The sequence below is a fragment of the Chlamydotis macqueenii genome, chromosome 12 (genome assembly GCF_036417535.1).
Source record: "Chlamydotis macqueenii isolate bChlMac1 chromosome 12, bChlMac1.mat, whole genome shotgun sequence".
NCBI lineage: Eukaryota > Metazoa > Chordata > Aves > Otidiformes > Otididae > Chlamydotis > Chlamydotis macqueenii.
In genome coordinates, this window is record NC_141567.1 from 10,800,266 (window position 1) to 10,819,405 (window position 19,140).

The following is a 19,140-nucleotide window of genomic DNA, read 5'->3' on the forward strand; positions in this document are numbered from 1 at the left end:
TAAACCCAGGCTCCCAGTTGGAAACTGAATTTCTTTCCCAAGCTGCAGCCTGGCCAACATTTCCCCAGTCCTCTTTTCTTTCGGCTATGAGCAGGGCAGCGCTGTGTGTTGCTGCGGGTTGGGGTGTACGCGTGCTCCCTTTCCATTGGGACGCCTTGTTCAGGGCTGGCCTTGAGCCGCAGCCACCTGACCCCGCCTGCCTGCATCCCTCTGCCTGGGGAGGCTGCTTTTTTTGCCCCGTCCTCAGGGCTGTGCTGGGGATCTGGGGCAGGAGAGGGAGCTAGTGGAAAATGAGCAACTGTAGTTTTGCTAAATATATATTCTGAGCAGTTTGTGGCTCATTCTTGCTGCTAGAGCAATGGTGTGCTAAAGATGGCTTGTTTTACAAAGCATTTTCACAAGTAGCTGAGCTGTTAATGGCACTGCTACCTGAGTAGAGTTAATTGTGCTGCTGCTTGCTTTCAGCTTAGCATGACATGCTGAGAATGAAAAATCACATACCTTTTTGCCAGAAGAAAAAAAAAAAAAAAAAGCCATGTTCTGGAGCAGTTTCGAGTGTGTGTTCCCTCCACAGCTGCTTTTACTGCCAAAGTTTGCTGTGGCATTTATTAAAAGATTACTTCAATACCATTCACCTTTTGTCACGCCCATGGGTTTAATTGAACGGTGTCCCTCTTTCCTATCAATATCACGTTATTATGGTGTGCAGTGTGCAGATGTGCTCTTGGATGCAAATAGGAAGTGTTGGAATTAAAACTATGCTTTTCAAGTGAAGGCATGGATAGCCTTGAATCTCATTTTCTCCAAAGGGTGTACACTCTTATCTACCAACGTCTTCTTTGTAAAGGAGAACTGAAAAAAAAAGAAGCAGTTCCCATCTTTTTGTTAGGCCTAATGAATGCCGTCATACTGAGCCTCTTTGTCCCTCATGCTCTTGGTGTCCTGGCACACACAGGCATCTTTTTATTTTAAGGGATAATAAAAGTGAGTGGCAGTGAGCAAAGGATGGATCATGGGCACTGCTTCAAAACCAGGCACATTCAATAGTCCCTGTAGTCTCACAGGGTTCCTGTGGCCCCTCGGACATGAGGGGCAGCAGGAGGGCAGTGGTGGCTGCACAGTGGTGGCACAACTGGGGTGCCAGCCCTGGTCCCAGTGCGCTGGCAGGGCGGCAGGCAGCACTCCCACCTCGCCGGGGCTGGCTCCTGTGCCGGGGAGAGGAGGAAAGGCCTGTAGAGAGGTTAAACCTTGATTTGTGATAGAAACAGAAATTGAGTGGGATTTTTCACCTTGGTTTCAACAGGAAGGCAGAGCAAGGCAAATGTGTGCATTCTTCAGGCCCGGTGTGGCTCGCACAAGTGAGCAGCCTGCTTGTGCGATGCACCAGCCTCTTCCAGCCGGGCATCTCGGGAAACAGCTAGGGAGAAGGAGACGCATGTGGTTTGAATGGAGGTAGGCTTTGGAGTTTTCCCACACAATTTGATATCAAGTGAAGTGCTTTTATTGCCTGTTTATAGCTCTCTGCATATAGAAACACCCGCAGTTCCCAAGCACTGGTGGTGAGGGCTGGGCACCTCCCAGCTCTGGGCACGCTCCCTGTCCCCTGCGCAATCAGCAGTACCTCCAAGCCTGCAGACGGGGTGAGCTGTTTCCTTTTGCTGAGAAGCCTGTAGGGGAGGACACAACGTGCACAAGCAGGTTACAGAAATCAGCATCACTTTCCAAGCAGTATGCATTAGCTCAAAGCAGCTCTTTGAACATGGGGGGGGAAGTGACACTTGCTCAGGCCCCTGTGAGATCAGAGTCGGGACCACTTCAGGGTGTTCACACTCAGACTTGATTTGCTTGATTCAATACCATTTTGCAGGACAAGAAAAGTCAGTATCCAGCTTGTGAGTCAGCCCTGTGTGCTGAACTAGGGGGTTGGTTATGAAGGAGCTTCATAAATCCCAAAAAGCAGCACGTCGACAGAAATGCTGACAAATCCATAGCTGCACTGGCATTACCAGCTACGGCCGCGGTGCTCTGTGCGTCGGGTAATGCTGCTGCAACTCCTCTCTTGCTATGATCAAAGCACTGGGATTTCAAATAAAAATTATTTTAGTCAGACCAAGTCGTCTTTGAATAAATTAACTTTAAACTTCCCTAAAAGTACTGGCAGCTGCTGTCTGGGCTGCCCACATCCAGTGAGAGAGATCACAAACCACAGCCATGCTGATTTATAGGAGCTGAGCTCTTTACCTCATCACTGGGCTTTCCAGCAAGTCTGTGCATTATTAACTCTTTAAAGCCAGCCAAGTGTATTTTTTTCAGTTTAAACAAATACATTTCTGCAGTTGGGCAGTCAGAGCAGACTGTTCCACGGAGGGATTCATGTCCTAGCCCGGAGTGAGACACTTTAAGAAGGGTATTAAATGTCAAAAAGCTGTTGCAGCAGTTTTGCGGGTTAACATTAATCTGGTCCAGTAGAGCTGGTCATCACGGAGCCAAGCAGCCACTCCAGTTTCGTCCATCAGCCCTTGCACGTGGCACCGGCAGCTGCACCCACCCCAACAGAGCATGCCATGGGCAAATATCAGCCTCAGGGCACGGGGCCATCTCCTACCCGCCATTCCCTGCGCAGCCCAGTGCCAGCAGCACAGGACAGGTCATAGTCACGGCAGGCAGAGAAAAATCCGAGGGTGATGCAGTAAAGTTTTTTCATTCGTCTTACATTTGGGCAGTTCTCAGAAAATGAGCTGTGGCTTCCGCCACGGAGCAAACTCAGCCTCGCAGCAATACAGCGGCAAGCTCGTGTGCTGGCCACAGGCTGCAAAGCTCTCCCTGCCGCAGCGCGACAGCAATGCCGGCAGCACCTCAGGGTGTGTTTATCTAACTGCTTTTAAAGATTGCCAGTGACAGAACCTCCACCACCTTCCCAGGCAAGCTGTCCCTGCCCCGCTCTGCTCTCACTGCCAGGAAGGTTTTCCTACCGTTACCCCGAATCCTTCCGGTTATAATTAAGCCCATTATCTCCCTCTGAACCCACAGAATAAATTACTCCCTTTGTTTTTGCAGCAGCCTTTTATGTATTTGAAAAACCTGCTCTCTCTCACCTTCTCTTCTTTAGGCTAATGCCAGTGCTTTTGGTGCTTTCCCTGGTGTTCCCAGGAGCATTGATGCTCTGGCAGCTGCCTCTTGTCCCGCAGGCATGGCCGGGACCCCACCATCATCTCCTGGTGCTGCGGCGGTGCAAGGGCTGCTCTGCATCCTGGGAGCCCTATTCCCATCAGGGCTCAGCTCTGCTGAGTAGCATCCTTCAAAATTTGGTAGTGAAACAAGCAGCAAGGATATTTGATAGAGGCAAAAATCTTCCACACCAACTAGAAAATTGCTACAGCAATTGCAGCAGGTCCATTGGCCATACTGCAAATGAAGTGGGCTTCATAAGAACATGCAGGTTCAGATGGCTTCTGAGAGGGCTTCTAAGGAAGTTTTTCGGCCTAGGATGTAGAGTTCTCCTGAATACCTGGGCTCAGGCCTTAGCTGAGCTTCAGGCACAGTTGCAAAAGAAAACTCTAGGTAGGAGAAATAACTATCCAGTGTTGCTGTTACTCTCCTGGGTAACATTGCTGCTGTTAAACAGGCAAAAGCTGGAAGATTTGTTGGAGAAATTGCAACTCACTTGTTCTCCACATATGTTAAACTGCTGCATTTAACTCCCTAGCACTGTAGCTAGGGAATTCACTGAATTCTCACTGTAGAGAATTCAACCATAGTAATAAAACAGCAAAGGGCTCTGCCCTGGACTGAGCTGCCATTTGGCAGGAGAGACCAGGGGGTGGGAAGGCAGCTGAGCCTTCGCGCCCTTTCCTTCAGCTTTAAATAACCACACAGCCTGCATGAGGGCAGCCCTCAGCCCCAGCCCCAGCACTCCCCAAGCAGCCCCGCTACCCAGGGTAACCTTGGGCAAGAGATCTCCACTCTTGAAGGACCAGATTTTGTCTCAGTTCCAGCCTACAGAAAGCATTCAGCATTTGGGACACAGAAGTCGAATATGTAATAAATTCACCCCTGCTCCTCTCTAGTTCAGCCTGGCCCTTGCACCCAGGTCGAGCTCAGGGGCAGGCAGGGTGGCGTGAGTGCAGTGCAGCATCTACCAGCTCTACTCTGCAGACATCACATCAGAAATGTTAAGAACTGACTTGTGCTGCTGCTGCTTTTGTCTCCATTTGGTTTGATGGCAGTGGATAAAAAAAGGTGGGTTTTTTCTAACTTCCAAATAGCAGTAGGTGCTGAAACAGTAAAAAATGAGCCCCCAGCTGCTGCTTCTGCTTCTTGCATGAAAACTGTTGCATATATATTTACTGTACTGATTAAACAGATCTGCTACTCTGCAATGAAACTCGGAATTCAAGCATCATACTTGCAATTCTATGATCAAATTACAATTCATAAATGTTTGAGATAATAAAGGCATTTACATACATGGTCCATGAGACAGCACAGTTGCTGTATGGCTGCTGCTTGCTATCAAAAACCAGAGTACCATGGTGCAAGCAATGCTTACTTCACAGCAGCATCCTAAAATGACAGCACTCTGAAACCGCTTCTTCTGTGAGGATATACTTTTATTAAGGGCCAGTATAAATTCCAAAACGAACTTTGAATCATTTTTGTCATTATTTACCCAAAATAGAAACAGTCTCTGAATTGAATGTAGTTGAATTTTTAAATAGCCAGGTTTCAGGCACAATCCAAGTGTCTGCCATTTATAAGGCTACTGGGTAATTTAAATTCATGACAGTAGCTATAAACACCTATTGATGTTCTCGGTGGAGAAATGCAGCTTTGTATTACAGGGCTAGAGCCCAGAAAATACCATAGACAATATTTTGGCTCTTCCTTTCATGCCAACAGTTCATTGTAAATGTAGATGTATGAAAAACATTCAGCATCTAAAAATCCTCTACATTTAAACTTCTAGCTAAAAAGTAAAATTTTCAGTAATAACTACAGTAGTGTTTATTTCAAACTTGATAGTAATTTTTCCAATCAGCATTACCAAGCTTATTCATAAGTGCACACTTTACACCTTAATGGTAAATGGAGTAGTCAGTTTAGAGTGAGCTGTATTAGACAAAAAAAAAAGTTAAATTTCTGGACAATGAAGGCAGGAATGAGAGGTTCCAGATTATGCTAGGTTTTCTGGTCTGCCTCTATCACCATGGAATTGGTTCTACTTTTATCTGACAAAATAGATTTTTCAGTTATTTTGCACTCCTTAAACTGTGTTTTGATAACATTACCTGCTGTGTAGTAACAATCTAAACAACGTATGTTTCAATCCAGAATTTTGGCTGGTTTCAAATGCGGTGAAAATTCTACACGGTTGAGCCAGAAATACCTATTAATGCAAGGATATTTTGGATTATGAGTTCTCATGCAAAAATAATTATTTGCAGCAGCTGTAGAAAATTAACAGGATTCTTTTACTTTACAAGACATTCTGGACTGTGAGAAGAACACATAAAATCACGCTGTTCTTTCATTTTGAAAGAGGCAGTCTTCTACAACATGCAAAATAAGACACACACCCTGTTCCAGTCAGTACGTCCGTTACTCTGTATTGGTTAGCTGTCCCATTCTCCATTATTCTGATCAGTGTTTTCCTCTTCTTCAGAATCGGCAGACACTTTCTTAATTCTCTGGATGACTGCCTTAATGCTTCTCTCTAGCTCATTAGTGGGTTTTTCACTGACATCTTTCTCAGTATCTCGATTCACTTTTCTTAGTTTAACTCCTTGCCTTATGGCAGAGAGGATGTTGTCTTTTACAGAGGCATATGGATTTGGCTGTTCCACTTTGCGAAGATGAACTTCACTGCGTTTTAGAGAAGCCAGAACCTCATCCATGGAACCTGCAAGAGATAAATCTATTGTTACCAGAAGAAAGGACAAGACAACCGCACTTAGAGGTACAAAACCCTACACCCAAGTGTTCAGGGTTCTTCCTTTCATCTTTGCTAGAGACAGGAAGAAGAATGGTCTGTTCTGGCACAGGCTCTTTCAAGCTTCTGCAACACCAGCTCTGGAACTGCTTTTAAAAAGCAGTTAAAAGATTTTATATCTCAAATTGAGAATCCAACACCTCTTCGACGTTATACAAGGTTGTGCTCCAAGGAAGAAATTATGCAGAAAGTAGGATGCTTCTTTTTTATTACAACTTCAAAAAAAAATTTCACTGGACCAAAAAAACCTTTTGTATGCTGTATTATAAACAATCTACCATTCCTTCTAGCTTGCTCAGATGCCTGCTGAGACTGCCAATTGCATTTTTGTTCAGCCAAGAGAAAAATGAAAGGATCTGAGTAGAAGCGCTTGAAACTGCACCACTGAAGTCAGTGGGAGCCAGATCAGGCCCTAAGCAGGCAGCTCTTTTCTGTATGGACTTAAAAAATAATTCCCATTTTATGACATGATTTAAATCTCAGGCGTATGTTTCTGAACTTCAGACCATAAAGGACACCATACTGAGAGAGCTTCCACCAGTTCTCTTGATACACACTGTAATTTGTGTTTTACTCCTTTCTGCTGGATTCTCTGTTGCTAGCTTCAGACTGTTGGACAGGGAGGCAGCGTCCCTGGACAGCAGTCGACTCCTCCAGCCATAGGTTCAGACCATCTGTGCCTCACAGCCAGAAGTATTTTCACCATGCGCAGTGCACAGAAGGTTATGTGATTAACATCGAGCAGCTGAAATGTAACATTCGGCTAAATCCCGTGGTACCTTCAGAGACTGAGATGCCAGAAAAAGATCAAGCAAAGATCCAATAAGTTGTCTTACAAAGCCTTCAAGTAAAAAAGTCTTAAGTGTATTAATCAAATGGGCTGCCTGGTAAAAGACTAGTCAGAGTAACAAATTATAAAATAAGTTCCCCATACAATAAGACCATATTTTCAGCACCAGAATATGAACACCTCTTGGCTTTTCACGTGCAAAGACATGAATAGTCCATGTGAAACTAAAACCAACCCATTTACGAAGCTGTTTTGCTAAGTTCCTGTTGCAGTATTTTATCGATGACTATTACAGCAATTAACATGCTGGTTTTCTCCATGAAATAGGTATAAACAACCAATGTTAGGCTGTGAAAGGTAGAAGATATTAGCTACTAGCAAGGCTGTTCCAGTAGCACTCAGACTACTCCAGCATACAACTGCTGTTGCTAATCAAAGCTGCTTAAAAGTATCTATGGTGGAGTTATCCCACAGCCCTCCCAGACTGAAGTCTGCACACGGATCCACTGGATGCACATCAGTTTGTCATGCTAACTTGACTGCACCTCAGCCCTTCAGCTGCTTCCCTACATCTCAGAAGAACTGAAAATGCTGAACTTTTCTTGGTATTTCTGCCTGTGGTTTGCCTCTTAACTTAGAGGATACAAAGGTTGCTTAGATGTATTGTGAATAGTCTGAAAAGGAAAAGGAGTGTACCACATTTAAAGGCATGCTTCATTCTAGCATAAGCTCCACTGTGAAAAACGACAATAAAAAATTGCTGCCTTCCAACTTAGATCAATCTCCCTGACATAGTCAAAATAGCCGCTTGCTTTAGAGACAAAAATAAGTGTGTTAGCAGGATGTAACCAGTGCAGCCTTGGGAGGCTGCTGAGCTCTATTCTCATTCAAACTACTGTTTCAATTGCAGAGTTCAGCCTTCAATTACACCTGCATGATCTTGCTAACAAAGCGGAGGTGTAACAGAGCAGAATTTTTGCCCTAGGAATGTTAGTATGCCAAAGCTTCCATCTGCCTTTCAAAGTCTGGTTGAATTCTGCATGAATTCTCTTAAGAAACCTTTATTAGAAACGAAGCAAACTGTAAGTGAATGCAGGCTGTGCATACCTTAGAAAGCCAAGCAGCCCAACCGTTAGCTCTGTAGTACATAAATCATAAACACTAAAGTGTAGCCTAAGTATAACCACAAATTGACCCACAGTGGTCTTCTGACTGGACCAGTGATTAATCCTCAAACAGCCACACAGTTCAAAAGTTGCAAAATTGTGGCAAGAACAAACCTGGTAATAAAGGTTGCTTCTCACCAAACAACATGAATAAACCTCCTCCTCTTGCAATTTCTTCTGACACCTTCCTATCTATTACAAAATTGCACACTATTCCTGTCCAGAACCGGAGGGAGGGAGAACAGAAAAATACAGGAAATGAAAAAAAAGAACACCAGTTGATGTGAGTCTTCTTACCTATGTAATTATTTATAGTCCTCCTGGATGAGTCATCCTGTTTGTGCAGTGCAGGGCTTTCTGTGGGGCCATCAGAGGTAAGGGGAAGTGGCTTATCCTCTATTGCTGCTGGTGTCTTGAACTGGAGAGGTAAGGGGGGAGGCGGGGGAGGAGGGGGTAAAGGAGGAGGGGGTGGAGGAGGTGGTGGTGGTGGGGAGGATGGAGAGACCATCAGTTCCTCACTGTGCTTTTGTGGCTCTGAGTCACCAGCAGTAACAAAAATCTGGACAGGTATATCTGCTGGGGTATTCTGACATGAAGCTTTTGATTCTTTGGCTTCTACTAGCAGTATGCTCTTCGGCTGCTCTGGAGCTGCCCTCACTCTCGACGAAGGTGGAGGGGACAGTACTGCAGCCTGCTGAGTGACGCTTTGTGGCAACTTGGGACTGAGAGGCTGGGGACGAGATGTTTTCAGAACAACATGAGCTGGACACTTCTGAAAAACAAATCATAAGGCAGGAGGTTACATCTCCATTGGACTGGTCAAAACACCAATCCCAAATAAACAAAAAGCCACAGAGTACAGACCTGTCCCACTCACCCATTCAAGTAGAAAATTCAACCCTGAACAGATTTAAATTAATATCAAGTTATTTCTTTCAAAGCCATTTCCTCAGTTGTATTCTTTGCAACAGGTTCTGCACCTCAAAACTGTATCCTTAGTGGATTTATCCCCTTGACTCATTACACACAACCCTATTTTAGGCTGTCCTTAGGTTGTCTCTGATTTGGACTGTGCTCACACGTGAGCTACGGCTACCTTCTGGCGCTGTCTTTTGACACCATTTAGGACTACTATAGTTCACAGTACTTGCCTCCCTGAATGTTTTCAGCCTCTCCAGTGTTTTCTGACGTTCCTGGCTTATCCAAGCTTTTTTCTTTTTCTCTTCCTCTTTTTGCTTGTCTCTTTTCTGCATTAAAACACAAGTAGCTGAGCATTAGTGCGTGAAAACAAGCAGCTGCCAGATTTTCCAAAGGTACTATTCAGTACTCACTATCTGAATGCTGTGATGCTGCTGGAAGTGTTTTTTGCTCTCTTCTGCCTGTTGCAGTCTCTGCCGATGGCTTGCTTCACATTGGTCCTGGTAGAACAGCAAAATTCATGGAACCCTTGGTTAGTTCACATTTACTGCGCACCATCTGTGCCATTAACTCCTCTGCACAAGGCACTGAACAGCGACCAAGACCGAGTACTTAGCTGTGCCAGGAAGGATGGCTAAGCTCAATTAGTGGCAGATGTGAGACCCTGAAGGTGAAGTCTGTGGGACTCCTTCGTGGCTAAAGCCAACGGACTCTTTTGTTCTCCTAATTAGTGATACTGTTATTCATGCTGCAGAGGGAACACACGCAGATCTGAATCTATCCCTCTGTCATACATTTACGTTAAAAAAAAAAAAAGAGAAGGGAAAAAACAACAACAACAAAAAAAAGCAGCAGCAGCAAGCTCTGAAGAAATGTCACCCAGGTACCAGCTGGAGGGAAGGGGTGCAAAGACATGAGAAGGAAGGCAAGAGGGAAGTTACCAGGGCATTATAGAAAACACAAGGCTGCTTTCCCCCTGTCCCTTATTTGCCATAGCTCCCAAGCACAAAAGCAAAAGCCAGGGAAGCAAAGGTATGGGAAGCACAACAAATGCCTTACAGGGGTACCTTCTGTTACTAACAAAGTGCTGCAGAGAAGCCGCAAGCTTCAATATTTTCTCTGTGAGTCGTTATTTGTCACTGTACAGAGGGGATTTTTCCACATGGCTGGGTAAGCATGTGCAAATCATCTGGCATTTGGCTTTAGTGTTACATAACCGACAGACAGCAATTAAGTGAATGAAAACAGAAGCAAAGGAAGTGTCTGACGAGGAAGCAGTTGCAAGCAAGAGACAATGATGGCTCACAAAACATTTCCAATGTCATTCCCATTTCATCCAGGCAAGGGAGGGGTAAAAGGCCAGACAGACTGGAGGTTAAACTCTGGTCTCTGCCCCAGCAGGACTGTGCAGGTATAAAGTAAGCTCAGCTCACTGGGAAGGTTCATGAGAGTCAACTGTGATTTCACTTGTGTCTTCCTAGTGTTCTGCTCTGAATGGGAAACAAAGGAAAAAAACTGCCCTTCGCACAGAACTGAGAGGCTGGAGAGAGAATTGCAGCAGTTACATTTTCCCTTCCCTCCCATTCAAAGGTAAAGTATCACCCTGTGGGTTGTTCTGTCACTGCAGCTTCCTTCATTGCAGGCCAGGTTTCCTCCTGTACTGCAGCTGCTTTGTAAAAGGCTGCCAGGGCAAAGCTCCAGCTGGCCACAGCAGGGCTCTGGTAAGGATTAGCTGATAGGGGAACACCTCCTGGGTCACCTATGTAAGTTTGTACTCTCCTAATGAACTAGAGATGCACTTGCATCACATAGTGGAGTGTAAAGCAGGCTTAAAATCCACTGCCCCTCTTTTCGTTAAGAGGCCTTGGCACTGAGTCACATATATATTGTACGCTCCACCCAAAGCTTCCCTAGTTGTTTCCTGTCCATCCCTTGTGAGTCAAGACATAAGCTAAAGAAAATGCACATCTCCAGGACTGCATTTACTTTTTTGTTCCTGAGGTAGGCTCTCCTCGCACAGACAGTCCCACGCTTTGTCTCCAACTGCTTAGTCTTCTGCCTCAGCATCGTCATTTCTGACAAGTTAGCGTAATGTTGTCCCATTGTCTGTTCAATGACCTTGAGCTCCTCAGGATTTTCACATGTATCATAGTAAACAACTTCATCCTGTTTCTCTAAAAAGGCATTTGGCATTTTTTTAAAAACCCAAAAATTGCCACAGTTGTTTAAACATTTAAAGAACTAATGACATTTTAAAAACCATTGAAAGCAGTGAGTTAGTTGTTAGAAAGCGTAATGCTCCAGAGCCGAGCTTGGTCCTTCAAAGTCTTACACAAACATGTCATGTTACTCACAAGGGTGCTTTGCAGGATCAAATTTATGCTGTTAGCATTTGTTGTTAGCTTCCTCTTTCAAATGCCTCTCTGTGCTTTAACTCCTACCTTCACTGACTGGAGTTTTCCTGGAAAACTGAAGACTGTTCTGATCAACACTGGGTGACTAGTTTCACTGTTTACCAGGTTTTAACTATGCAATGAGCAGGAGCAATGTTTACTTCACAGTGTACACAGCAATAGAGAGTTCATAAGCACAAATAAGAATGAACAAGACTGGTGGCTAATTTGGTCATAAATATGTTACGAAGAGACACTTAAACTGGAATATAGCAGTACTCAAGTACTATCTAGCTACAATCACCTCTTTTTGCCATTTTGGGATGCATTTTGCAATTTCGACATGTTAAATTACAACAGATTTGTGATGAATTTCAGGACCCATTTCAGCAGGTCATGATATTCAGAGTTTCTATGCATAGATCCTGCAACTACGAGAGCACTTAAGTATTTTCAATGAAAGTTATTCCATATGCTAAACCAGCGCATGCACATAACACAGCTGCTGTCAAGATGAGCTACCAGCATGATTTTTTTTTTTTTAAACTTGTGTTTTCAAATTAGTGTCTAATTAGTGAGAAGACAAAATATCAGACGGTGCCACAGCATCAATGTTTTCCAATGATGCTTTCTACTACCGAAACCTGAGCAGTGGTAATCATCTTTTTTTTAGTATTTTTTTAAGTGAAAAGAGAGCAGGCTATATCACTCCAGTGTTTTGGTTATGTACTTAAGTATTTGTTTATTCTTACCTTTAATCTGTCTCCTTAAAGTGTCCAACTGTACAATAAGCAGCATCTCTTCATGTTTCAATACTTCAAGCTGTACATTATATAATTCCAGCTGTGTTTCATAATACTGTATTTCCAGCTCCTCCACTACAGTTAGGTTCTCTTCTTGTTCACTGAAGTTCTCCAACTGTATAGCCCCAAACGGAAAATAAAAAGCATTAATAACAAAATATGCACACATGAAACATGCACAGATGCAGAAATACCTGTAACAGAGCCTGGCCTAACTGGCAGCTTCTCAGGTGCTTTGGTATGGAAACAATAGAACATTAGAAATGTCCTGGAGCAGAAACTCAGAGGAGCAGAGAGCCTTACTAACCTAAAGTGTAATTTTCCTTCAGTCTACTAGGAAAGATTTCATTGTAATCTGCACAAATAATACTGCTCCTGAAAACAATTATATATGGTGCAGTACACTGTTCTTGGATAATAAATATCAGGTATTCCTAGCAGCAGTTAGATGGCATCAAATCAAGAAGATCAGAAGATTAAAATTAAATTAGTATCGTTATTTTGCAGTGTCCTCTGAAAATAGTATCTGGTCTTTATCTCTCTAAACCAAACAATTTTAAAGGTTAATATCACAAATGCCAACACGACACTTGTAAAAGCGTGTATCTTAACCTTTGCTAAGTGTCCTCATACATGCAAGAGCAATTTTTAAAAACTGGAGACGTGCATTTTTCCACAACTTAAAACCATGTTGAAAACCTAAGCTGTTTCATAGACTTTGAAAACCTACTCCCGTGGCCACTTTGGGAGGTTTTCCAGAACAGAAAAGGAGGCTTTGCAAGGTCTTACGTTTTTCCGAATGCCAGCTCTCTTCTGTTTCAGGCACAACTCTCTTGCCCTCAGGTGCTGAAGGGTTTCTTTAGCTAACATACATTTCAGGTTTTCTAGTCGTGGCAAAGCTGATGCCCAGGCAGTTTTACCAAATCTTTCCTGATCTTGTTCCATTTGCTTGTGCATTGCTGCAGATCAAAACATTGCAATAAGAGACGAGAAATGCAGTATACTAATAGCCCTTGTTTGAAGCTTCTTTAAAAATTATGAGACTAAAAGGTTGAATTTATTATTTTATATATGTAAGCAAAATACCTCATTGTACCATGGAAACATGCCTTAACAGTTATACAGCAACCTACTCAGTTAACATGCTGAAACCTTTGAGGCTTGCATATCAAGCATTAAAAATGTGCATGGTTTTTGTTCAGACGTTTGCATCCATAAATCTCAAGCCTTGATAATGTTTGCGTGCAAGCCAAATGCAAGCTGTACACCAAATTGGTTAAAAGATATAAATCTTGGGAGAATAAAATGTTTCTTTCTTAAGCTGGACACTCATCCTAACCTCAGGGTCTGCAGAGAGAGACCAGGAAAGGTGATAAGAAGAGCTCTCGGTCCTCTCAGTCAAGTATTTACACAACCTTTTGAGTAAATCATTCTGATACCTGCCAGAGCCTTTACAGTTTCCTTGAAGTAGTTCACGGTGATATCCTGAATGGAGCACACAGCGTTCTCAGCTCGCTTAGTCCATTCCTCAGCATCTTTCTGCAAAGCTGCTACTCTTTTAGGCCCCAAATTATCATACTGCAAAGACTTCTGCAGGGAGACAAAATTCACAGTGACCAACTGGCTCCCAGGATCCTTGGGTATAGCAGCCCGCATTATGCTATACTTAGAGACATTTCAAGCAAGGCAGAGCATGCTGGCAAACGTGACCTTCTCCTCACAAAGTGAATCACTACTCATGCCCATGTATTGCCCTGCTCCTCACTCTCTGCGCTAACTCAGAACGTTGTTCCCCAGTCATGACTTCACACTTAGCTTTGGATTGATTTATTTCTTAAAATATTTTTAAACTATTATCTTAAAAATCACATCCAACACAAGTGGTTTTAGTTGTTACTAAAAGTAACTCAAAACCACTCTTCTACGTGCAATGTTCTCTTCTATTTTTCCCCGCGTGTTGACAAGACATCGCACTGTCAGGTTCTCCAGCTTGGCAGTTCTTCCACACGGGAACAGGGATACAGAAAAGAAACCTAAGAGAGTATTTTCAAGTACACAAAATGTACACGGATACGAGCCTGGTGTTCAATTTTTTTTAAAGAATTAGATTTCAAATCAATATAAATATCCTTTTGAGGCTTTTTTTAATACAGAAACAAACATTCTGTTTCATCCATTCCAAATAACACTTTAATTTTCAGTAAAGCACACTGGATATTTTATCTCCACAGGTCTTCACCTTCAGTATCCAAGAACGTTAGTCTAAACTTAAAACTGTTCTGCTCTTTTCAAGAACAGCTCACTTGAATTTTAACAGACTATTTAAGGAAAAATCAAAACAGCAGTCTTTTCCAGGGGCATCATAACTTTCAGTACATGCTTCCAGTTTAAAATGCACATAAAATTAAATGAATGAAGTGAGAACTGACATGTTTTAATCTGTACTTCCAGCAGGTTGTAGCAGCAATAGAAAACTGCTTTGTGTGGTAAAGGTCTCCTCTGCCTTCTCTTCTACCTCCTCAATTGAGCTAATCTGGTGCACCAGCATCGCTGAGGAATGGCACTCTCAATGTCACAAACTAATCCCACTGAAGGTGGCACAACAAAGGCTGCTTAGATCTCTGTAAATTCAGCCTACCGGAAAGTAAACCACAGAGAGGTGGAGCTTGGGAATTCTTCCATTTAATCCCTCAAAACAGAGGGAAGTGGGACACTGGTGGGAAGGCAGCTGCAGTTCTATTCAAGCCAATACCATGGACTACAAGACTGGGAATGGTTCTGCACTAACTCTGAATTTCTCAGTCATGTTTGGTAGTTTGGCAGGAGGAAAAAAAAAACTAAGTAAAGACAGTAGTAGGGAATGTTATGGATTTGAGTCTAAACTGCTCCAAGAGCAGCTGATGCCCTACTATATAACTTGGCCTTTCACCTTGTAAAGGCAGACGTACCAGGATTTCCAGTTTGTACAGCGTCGCCAGCTCTCGCATATCTCTGAAGGGCTGCAGTAAATACTGGTAGAATTGTGTTGCCATGGTGACCAAATCCTGATAAGCTTCGTCTTCTTCTTCATAAACCTTCATCAAAGCCACCATTGTGTCAGCATTTTTATGCTGCTGAAGAACCTAGAGGGATAAAAGGTAAATCAGACGTGGCTCCTTTGCATTCGTGAGTGCTGACTGCTGATGAGCCTTGGTGGAAAGGACCTGTCCTTTGTCATTCCATGAACAGGCAAGACTCCCCAATACACAGGAGGTGAACGCGAGGCACTCAGCAGCCATCTCTAGCTGGAAATATTGTTAATGCCACACTGCTAAAGGCACTATTTGCTGTATATTGCATTGGGAGACTGCAAGGAGAACCATGCCCAGTGCCGCCACCAGAGGAATTCTAAAAGCTGTGTGCAGATGACTTTGTCACTGCTTTTTATAAACATAAGTGGAAAGCTGGGGAAGTCTGTGTACTGGAAGGACAAGCAAGGTATTCTCAAACTAGCTCTTGCATTGCTTCCACAATTACTAAATGCCTGCTAACATGAAATGAGTTTCTGGATTCATAATTTCTGACTTTGGGCAGAGAAAAATCAGATTGCCATTTAAAAATAAGAATTCAGAAACAGATTTCTACTCCTGATACACCCTGCAGTTAAATTCCTTTAACTTTTGTATAATTTATAATAGCTCATTCTAATCTCAGTTCTAGTGATATTACACTTCATAACTTGTAATTCTTCCATGGAACCTTTCTGACACACTAGTCCTTATTTAAGGTCTTTTTTTGCTGCTATGACAAAATACAAAGCTAGAAACTTCCCCTGAATTGCACTTGTTTACTGGCACCAACCAAGGCTTCACAGATTTTTCTTTGACAGCAGCTAGCAGAGACCATCGTGCGCTCTATGTGCCAGGGCAGAGTGAGTGAGCTGAGAGAACCGAGCTAAGTTCCACTGAGAAACAGAGACCTTCCTTCAAGGACAGCGTTTGCTCAACAGCTCTGTAAGAAGGGAAGAGTTCAGTGCTACAATGATGAGAAAAAGCATAAGAAACATAAGCTTGATCATGTTGCCACTGAGAAGTACTGGAATTAAACCATCGCCTTTACTCCTGCCAGTAGTCTGGGTAAGACAGCAGGAGCAAAGTTCCCAGCTGTGGAGGTATTTCCCCAGGCAAAATCTGTGAAGTCAACTCAAGGGCATTTCCTACTCATCCTCCCTCCAGGCCTGGAACAGGCAGGACAGGTGAACAAGAGGATCTGAACTGCAACATTTCTGATAAACTCAGAAGTCCTGTGGCCCCTTAGGCTTCCTCAGCAGCTTGTGTAGCTCAGACACAGTCCTAAGGCTCACCTGCAGCAACTTGACTGTCTGCTTTCTCCTCACTATTGAAGCAAATAGAAACACAATAGTTCACTTTCTGGTTCCCATGCTCAAAACGAGTAGTGAGGGTCATGCTGCTCCTGGAGCATGTTTATAGTGAGTAGAGGGCAAGCATTAGTGAAATTTTGAAGTCAACTCATGAGAAAATTATTCGTTATTTGGGTTTGGTTTTTTTGGGAGGGGTGACATTTTGTATGTTTTAAAGCAAAATCCTTGCTTTTACACAATCCAATACTCTTTTCATAGAATTCTGGTTTGCCACTAGCCCAACTGGCTGTTGTAACAGTATTACTCTTGGGTTTTTTCCTTTGTCTTTGAACATGCACACACACAAATAAAAGAAGTGTTTACACAATACTACTCCATCTTGTACCAGTATCTTCTGCATTCTTCAAAATTAACTTCCTGGCCCGGAGGATGAAGTATTTGAGAAAGACATGGATGTAAAAAGGGAAGAAGGATGCTCTGATGCTTGAGTGTAGTTTAGTGCCAGAAGAGGCAGGGTTTATTTCTTGTATCTTGCATAACTTGGTCTAGAACACAATATAATGAATTTATGTCCCTGTTAGGCCTGCAAATACAACACCACTCTATAGCATGTTTAGCCATACCTAAATTATGGCTGGAAATAGCAGAGTAACTGGCACCAAGTTATACTCCACCACCAAAGCGCCACACGGCTCTACACACTCGTGCTGCCTGAAAAGAGCATGGTGGCTAGAGCGTATTTCTAACTGGGCCATAAACCGTTAACAGCTTTGGAAACGCTAGCCTCTGCACGCAGCACTGTACACGAACTTCACATAAACTGAAGTTGTTTTGTTAAAAACAGTGTCTTTCTGAAACAGTAATGTTGTAACAGCTGTTAAATACTGAAACAGGAAACAGAAGGCTAAAGCCAACTGTCTGAGGCCCCAAGCCATCATGATTTTAATAAAACACCTTTCAACTTTGTCAAGAAATAGACTGCAAATACCGCAAGAAGAGTATAGCGGCAACACACTGGTGATCTTAAAGTACCTGTAAGCCTTGTTTTAACATACCAATGTCCTAATTGCAACCACGTTACTAGACACCATCCTTTAGAGTCATGCTTACTACAAGGCAAAAAAAATAAAAATCAGGTACATGTCCACAGCAAGAAGAAACTTACAGCACTAAAGAGAGAAATGGCTAACATCATCACTAGTTCATAAAATCATTAGGCCAGAATTTGGCACTTAAAAAAAAAAAAAAAACCAACACAATTTATCTGATTACAAAACACCTACTTGGCATAAGTCCATGGTTAAGTTTGGTTTTCATAAAAAACTTGACTGAAAATGCCCCAGTTACAGGCATCTCTGCAAAGAGGCAGTCTGAGACCTTCATAGGGAGGTCTGAAAATTAGAGCATGACTGTAGTCTCCCTTTTGGTTACCATTCCACCCATTGCACAACACTGCTGGATATTTTTAGCAGCATGTTTTTGTAGGAGCGCTTGCAGCTTAAGTACGCACCCCAATATCTTACACTGCCTGTCCACCCTGAGGTGCCTTATTCCCCACTTAATAAAGTGGTGCTTACAAAGGCCAACGGCACCCAGTACTTGAGGAAGTCAACTTAGCAGTTTCCAAACAAAAAAGTGTTTGTGTAAGCACTAATTGGAACACTGGACAATATTATGGAGAAGATCACATTAGTGAGTTGGTCACCCTCGCTCACATTACCCAAATGTGAGTCTGAGCTGAGTGACTGAAGCTCTTGCTGCAGAGGCTGCCAGCCTCACGCACGCCAGCTCCCAGGTGAGCAAGAGGTGCTAACGCAGAGGCTCAGACAGGTGCACCTGCGAGCTGGGCTGCAGGCAGTCGGACATCGAGGGGACCCCGTTCCTGCCTGCAGGGAGAGGCCCTGCAGCACCCCCACCCCGCACCCCTCAGGGACGGACTCGGGCCGCTGCGCTCCCTCAGGCGAGCGGGGCCCAGGCCAGAGGCGCCCGGAGGCCCGCTCGGCGGGGCTGGGCCAGGCCACCGGCCCTCTCCGCCCCCCCCACGCCCGGCCCCGGGGCCCGTACCCGCCGCAGGGCCTCCTTGGCCCGGGCCAGGTGGCCGCGCAGGGCCCTCCTGTGGAGCTCGTGGAGGCTCTCGAAGTACTCGTCGTCGCGGCGGCGGTCGGCGGCGAAGAGGGCGTCCAGCACCACACGGCCGCCGCAGAGCTCCAGGGCCCAGCCCAGGTAGCGCTCCAGCTCCCGGCACAGCTCCTGCACCTCGGCCTCGCCCGGCGCCGGGCCGCCGGGGAACAGCACGGCCCAGAGCCCGCCGGCGGCAGCGCCGGGCAGCGCGGGCGGCAGGGCGGGGAAGGCCGGCTCCAGGCGCGGGCAGATGGCCGCCAGCTGCCGGTGGACGCCGCGCAGGGCCGGCGCCGAGAAGAGGCCGGCCCAGCTCTGCGGGGCCTGCGCCGCCGCCTCCGCCCGGCCGTGGCAGGTCACGGCGAACGCGCCCTCCACGCCGTTCCAGCCCACGAGGAATCGGAGCCGCGGCGGCGGCTGGGGCTCGGCGAAGGCGGTGTCGCGCACGGCCACCCACCCCTCCAGGCTGTCGGGCTGCGGCTCCATGATGGCGGCGGCCGCGCAGCGCCCGCGGAGCGAAACAGAAACCCACCGGCCTTAAAGGCGCCGCGCGCACCCGGCAGAGGGGCGGGCCCCTCCCGCCGCGTCACAGGCAGCTCGCGG

At 44.8% G+C, this 19,140-nt stretch overlaps 1 protein-coding gene and 1 long non-coding RNA gene across 2 annotated transcripts; both read right to left on the reverse strand.

Moving 5' to 3' along the window:
- Window positions 1–1,478: 1,478 nt before the first annotated feature.
- LOC147599236 (uncharacterized) lies at window positions 1,479–3,710 on the reverse strand. The gene is made up of 2 exons (XR_015259858.1): window positions 3,096–3,710; window positions 1,479–2,076 (listed from the first exon to the last, which is right to left on the reverse strand). It is a non-coding gene; the product is annotated as an uncharacterized LOC147599236 (long non-coding RNA).
- Window positions 3,711–4,589: 879 nt separating this feature from the next.
- Window positions 4,590–19,048, reverse strand: WHAMM (WASP homolog associated with actin, golgi membranes and microtubules). Its single transcript, XM_086756993.1, has 10 exons — window positions 18,484–19,048; window positions 15,008–15,181; window positions 13,499–13,649; window positions 12,849–13,018; window positions 12,009–12,174; window positions 10,850–11,037; window positions 9,277–9,363; window positions 9,097–9,192; window positions 8,243–8,717; window positions 4,590–5,899 (listed from the first exon to the last, which is right to left on the reverse strand). The coding sequence occupies exons 1-10, from the start codon at window positions 19,021–19,023 to the stop codon at window positions 5,613–5,615; spliced, it is 2,334 nt and encodes a 777-aa protein (XP_086613119.1). The 5' UTR covers window positions 19,024–19,048; the 3' UTR covers window positions 4,590–5,612.
- Window positions 19,049–19,140: the final 92 nt, after the last annotated feature.